We start from the raw sequence: 6,270 nt of genomic DNA on the forward strand, positions 1-6,270 counted from the left end.
ATTAGGACTCATACACACGGATGTATGTGGTCCTATGTCAATCACCGCACGAGAAGGCTATAGGTATTTCATCACTTTCACGAATGATTTAAGTAGATATGGCTATGTCTACTTAATGAAGCACAAAAGTGAATCCTTTGAGAAATTCAAGGAATACCAGAATAGGGTACAGAAGCTATTGGGTAGAAAGATAAAAACACTGCGTTCGGATCGTGGTGGCGAGTATCTTTCTCACGAGTTTGATCAACACCTAAAGGACTGTGGGATTGCCCTACAGTTAACTCCACCTGGAACACCTCAATTGAATGGTGTGTCCGAACGGAGAAATCTAACACTACTTGATATGGTTCGATCCATGATGAGTCACACCGTGTTGCCTGACTCATTGTGGGGTTATGCTCTTCTGTCAGCTACTCTAATACTTAACCGAAGTCCGTCTAAAGCTGTTGACAAGACTCCATATGAACTATAGAAGGGAACGGTCCCTAACTTGTCCTTTATACGGGTTTGGGGCTGCGAGGCTTATGTCAAGTGGAGACACGAGGATAAGCTCGGCCCGCGATCGGTCAAGACATACTTTATAGGTTATCCTAAAGGAACGCTTGGTCATTACTTTTATTCGCCAACCGAACAACGTGTTTTTGTTGCGGCTAGTGCGACATTCTTAGAGAAGGAATTCCTCGAGAATGCAAAGAGTGATAGAACCTTCGAACTGTCGGAGATTCCAGAACCAAGTACCGAGCAACTATTGGAGGAACCTATTCCTTCAATCCCGGCTGCGGTTAACATTCCTGAGGAACCTAGGAGGTCGGGAAGAGTCTCTATTCCTCCAGACAGATACATTGGTATGGTCGAGGAACATGACATAGATGACGTTCTACTCTTAACGGGTAGTGAACCCGCAACCTATAAAGGTGCCATGACCAGTTCCGACTCAAAGCTATGGCTTGAGGCCATGCAATCCGAGATGGACTCCATGTATGAGAACAACGTGTGGGATCTTGTTGACTTACCTGCTAAGGTTCGTCCCCTTCAATGCAAATGGCTTTACAAGATAAAGCATTCTGTGGAAGGTCAACAAGATATCTACAAAGCACGACTAGTTGCTAAAGGTTTCACCCAAGTGCCAGGTTTGCACTACGATGAGATTTTTGCACCTGTAGTCATGCTGCGTTCCATTCGGATTATCTTAGCGATTGCCGCTTTTCACGACTATGAAATTTGGCAAATGGACGTGAAAACCGCCTTCTTAAACGGCTATTTGGAGGAAGAGTTGTACATGGTACAACCCGAAGGTTTCATCGATCCAGAACATCCTAAGAAAGTGTGCAAGCTTAAGCGTTCCATTTATGGACTTAAGCAAGCATCAAGGAGTTGGAATCATCGCTTCGACCAAGTGATAAAAGAAAATGGATTTACTCGATCGGTCGAGGAACCATGTCTATATATCAAGTCGAGTGGGAGCAAGATTGTCTTCCTAATATTGTATGTTGACGACATACTCCTGATTGGGAATGACATACCTCTCTTAACTTCGGTGAAAGTATGGTTGAAAAACCATTTCCAGATGAAAGATCTGGGAGAGGCACAAAGAATTCTAGGCATCCGTATCTATCGAGATAGATCACGACGGATGTTATCTCTCGATCAGAGTCTTACATAGACAAAGTCCTAGAGAGATTCAGCATGACTAACTCCAAGAAGGGGTTTCTTCCTATGGCTCCAGGGGTGCATTTGAGCAAGTCTCAGGCACCAGAGACACCGGAAGAAAAAGAGCGCATGACACGGATTCCTTATGCCTCGGCTATAGGATCAATCATGTATGCCATGATATGCACACGTCCGGACGTGGCATATGCATTGAGTATGACAAGTCGATTCCAACAAAGATCCGGGTGAACCACATTGGGTGGCTGTCAAGAACATTCTTAAGTACCTACGGAGGACTAAAGATTGGGCATTGACTTATGGAGGCGATCAAAAGCTATGCGCAACCGATACGCAGATGCTAGCTTCCAAACGGATCGAGATGACTCGAAATCTCGGTCTGGATTCGTTTTTACTCTTAATGGCGCTGCATCACCGGAAGAGTTCGAAACAAACTGTTACAAAGATTCTACGACGAGTCCGAGTACTATGCCGCGTCTGAAGCTACAAAGGAAGCGATATGGATGCGTCAATTCTTACATGGGCTATCGTAGTGCCTAGTTCGAATGACCCGATCACCATCTATTGCGACAATAGTGGTGCCATCTTCCAAGCTAAGGAGCCAAAGTCTAACAACAAGTCTAGACATGTACAACGGAAAGCTCATCTAATCCGAGATTACGTGGAGCAAAAGGAAGTAGTGATAGAAAAGATTGCTACCGATGATAACATAGCAGATCCTCTCACTAAACCATTACGACAAGATAAGCATGAAGGGCACGTTAATTCCATGGGAATCAAACGTGTTCCTGAGTTGTAGTACTTTTTATTGATTAGATTCATTCTCGTTTGTACTCTATACGACATCATCGTTTTGATATTTATATATATATATTTTGTTCTTCATGTGGAATTGTACGACAATTTTGAACACCACAAAGTGAACTGAACAAACATCATATTTTTATAGTCCTTAATTGCCCACATGAGAGTGATAACTCGCAATTATTTTGTGACGTTGGTTGATGGTGGGTTCAATGAGCCATAAGTCAACCAGTTGACTGACCAATCACAGAGGCGAGTTATACGGATATCTCGTAGGACACCATTGTGACATCGACGTGGAGTCCTAAATGTTTTATAACATTCCGTGCCCGGTCGTTGATAGGACCTCCATGGTGATCCTAAGAGTCGAATCTTTTGACTATCGACTGTCTCTTGAGACTACGGCAGATTTTGGGTGACTTTGGTTTCTTTCTCACGGTCATCCGTAACAGGGGGCCAAGTAGATTTTTTCTGGGTCATTTCATGCTGTGCTTAGATCGGAAGGAGTCGAGTTGAAGGAAATATTCAGCCTTTATCGGGTACTCGATATTTCTCGGGCCACTCGAGGAGTCAGAATCGAAATGCATGGCCATGCTCGGATACGGATTCGTTTTATCAGTTAAGTTACTCTCTAGTCGGGGAAACCACTCTTGATACAGATCGATTGTAAAATACGACCTTTGTGGATCCGGATCTGCAAATTGTTTTACATTGAGTGGGAGAAATTTTAAATGAATATGAGAATCGGTTATCGCACATACACTTGTACGGACAAGTGGGAGTTTGTTGGAGCTTGTGTCCTCCGGTTAGTGCGGATAACGTCATTGCACATACACTTGTACGGACAAGTGGGAGCTTGTTGGGGTTGGTGTCCTTAACGGTTAGTGCAAGGACTTATAAATCTCTAAAAGGATCAAAGGGCATACTTTTGGTATTATTATCGGTTGATCCACGTTTATCAATAACGGTTGGCTTGCTAGATAAGTTTGACGTTATTGTCATACGGATGGCGGTGATCAACTGGTCCCTAAAAGTCACACCTATAGGATACGTTTGAGAGATGTGACGGTATGAAAATACGGTCATGTAGATGCCAAATCTGACTAACCAATTAGTCCGAGTTATTTGACTAGTAATTAGTCAAAATGTGATGTTGAGATATTATATTTAATACGGATTAAATAAAATGGGCTAAGGCGAATTAAACAGTTAATTCGTAAATTAAATATAAACGATTATATTTAATTAATGTATATTGAGTAAATTATACAATATCGTCTTTGTCGGACATGTATTAATACTTCAACTAACCCGTGTTATTAGTTGATGTTTTAATAGCCGATAACCGATGACGATTTATAAAAACCGCGTCATATACATTTTAGCGGGATTGGTCGGGCCACGAGTTAAAAGAAGGAGGAAGTGAAAGCCCACTCCCTCCCTTAGGCTCTCGGTTTGGCCGAACCAAACAAAAGGAGAGACTCCCTCTCCTTTTGACCTAGCGATTTTCATTTACAGAAAAACTAGGGTTTTGGAGATCATCTCTCTCTGAAACCTAGATCTCACATCGTAAAACCTCACAAGAGCTTTCTCAAGATTGCAAGTCAATTAGAAAGTATTTCTAGCACACGGGCATTTCTCAGACGATCTTGGGTGCAACAATTAGGAGGAGGTCTACTTTGATCTCTCATTGCTGAATTGCACTAGGACCGGAGGTTATTCCTAATGCTTTATTGTCTTTCTCATGTTTTCGTTTTATGACTATAATCACGTATTAAATTTGCGTTATAATCCTTAAATTTAAAGGGTCTTATACGGATATAACCCTACAAACCCACCCTTTCAAGCCAAAATCCGTGTCAGCATTATGCATAATATAATGAAACTGCGAGTGCTTATGTGTTATGTGATCATAGGTCCTTCCGTATCATTTCAAACTTTCAAAAACACCCTTTTGCGCCGTTATAATGGCCATTTCAAACCTCGGTCTTTCGCCGACCGTTGCATTTCAAAGAAAAACAAAGCACGCCTTTTTTTGCCATCGTAATACGATTTTCAAACCCGGTTTTCTACAACCATTTCAAAAAGCACGCCTTTTTAGGCCGTCGTAATAACGATTTTCAAACCCGGTTTTCTACATCCATTTCAAAAAGCACGGCTTTTTAGGCCGTCGTAATGACGATTTTCAAACCGGTTTTTCTACAACCATTTCAAAAAAACACGCCTTTTTAGGCCGTCGTAGTGACGATTTTAAAACTTGGTTTTCACAACCATTTCAAAAACACCTTTTTACGCCGTTATAATCGTCGCGTCAAGACACAGATTTAAACCCGTCTCGCGTCGACACAATGGCTCTTTCAAAACCCGAAAATGACACACACCCTTTTTCGGGGCTTTTCAAATCCCGAGGACCATACACCGTTCCCGGGACCGCAACCTCTTGTTTTTTTTTTTTGGGAAAGGTAAGGATATATATTCATAATGCCAAACATACAATTTTGATAGCTAAAGTTCAAGACTCTAGCTAATTACAACTCAACCCCACATTTCTTAGCCACTCCTCAACTCTATGGTTTACAATAATAGGACTAACTCTCATTCTCATAGTCAACATGCCCTTAACCTGTTTTATAATTCTAACAGGGTGAGGGACTACATACTCCATTCTACAGCAATTCCTAGCTCTCCAAATCAAGTACATCATCTGGGCAAGTGCAGCAGCCAGTATGTGTTTCTTCAAAAGGGACCGGGCTCTAAATTGTAACCACCAATCCAAGACTTCATGACAAGGAATACCCACCTGTAGCCAATCTTTCAGCATTGTGAGACACTGTCTGCTAAAAGGACAGCTGAAGAAAAGATGATTAAGATCTTCTTCAGCACCCCCACACAGAAAGCAACGATTATGCTGAATAATACCCATTCTCAGTAACCTGTCCTGTGTAAGCAGACGGTTCTGAGCTACCAACCATATAAAAAACTGATGCTTTGGAAGCATTACCCTGTTGTTAACCCAAGGATACCACGCAACATCAACTCCTTCTTCAATTAACCAGCTATACCCCAATTTGACAGTATACTCAGGCATACCAGCTCTCCAATTCTCATCAAAAAACCAAGAATGCATTTGATTCTTTACCGCAACCTCTTGTTAGAAATCAATAATCTCATTGATTTGACATATTCATATATGTGAGAAATTATTTAGTCATAAAATTAAATTTAGATCTTACGCATGCAAACATGAATAAGAATAGAGAAGAAATCGTTTTTCTTACTATAAAATTTCGGATCAAAGGGCACAAGTAAGATCTCCTTCTTACTTGTTCTTGAGCTTTCCTTATATAGATGAACAAAGATTCATGCTTAGAATCCCTCCCAAATATGAATACCCAAGATAACTTATTAAAAGACTAATATTATTTGATCTAGAACAATATTAATCTTACTAAAAATTGACCCAAAATACTGTTTTGCTCTCTTGTTTTTCGGCCAAGAGAAGGAAAGAATGATGGAGTATTTTCTATCTCTAAGTTCTAGTAAACTTAGAGAATGGAATAATATTACACTAGAAAAATATGTAGTGTAAAAGTAGAATGATTATAGAAGAAAAACTCTTGTTTTTCTAGGTGGAAACCGAGTGGAGAAAGAAAAGGAGCCAATGCAGGGCCAAGATGCTCTTCACAAAAGCAATTAGGCATGTATAGCTAGAAGTAGTGTAATCATTTTGCATTCCACTTAATTATTTAACACAATTTAAACATATACTCCCTCCATTTTTCGGCACTTTAAAATGTG

At 40.7% G+C, this 6,270-nt stretch overlaps 1 protein-coding gene across 1 annotated transcript; it reads right to left on the bottom strand.

The window, feature by feature from the left end:
- Window positions 1–4,996: 4,996 nt before the first annotated feature.
- Window positions 4,997–5,599, bottom strand: LOC141613389 (uncharacterized). Its single transcript, XM_074432123.1, has one exon. It carries the CDS (start codon window positions 5,597–5,599, stop codon window positions 4,997–4,999), a length of 603 nt encoding a protein of 200 aa, XP_074288224.1.
- Between the last annotated feature and the right edge of the window lie 671 nt (window positions 5,600–6,270).

Source organism: Silene latifolia, chromosome 11 (assembly GCF_048544455.1).
Source record: "Silene latifolia isolate original U9 population chromosome 11, ASM4854445v1, whole genome shotgun sequence".
NCBI classification, from domain to species: Eukaryota; Viridiplantae; Streptophyta; class Magnoliopsida; order Caryophyllales; family Caryophyllaceae; genus Silene; species Silene latifolia.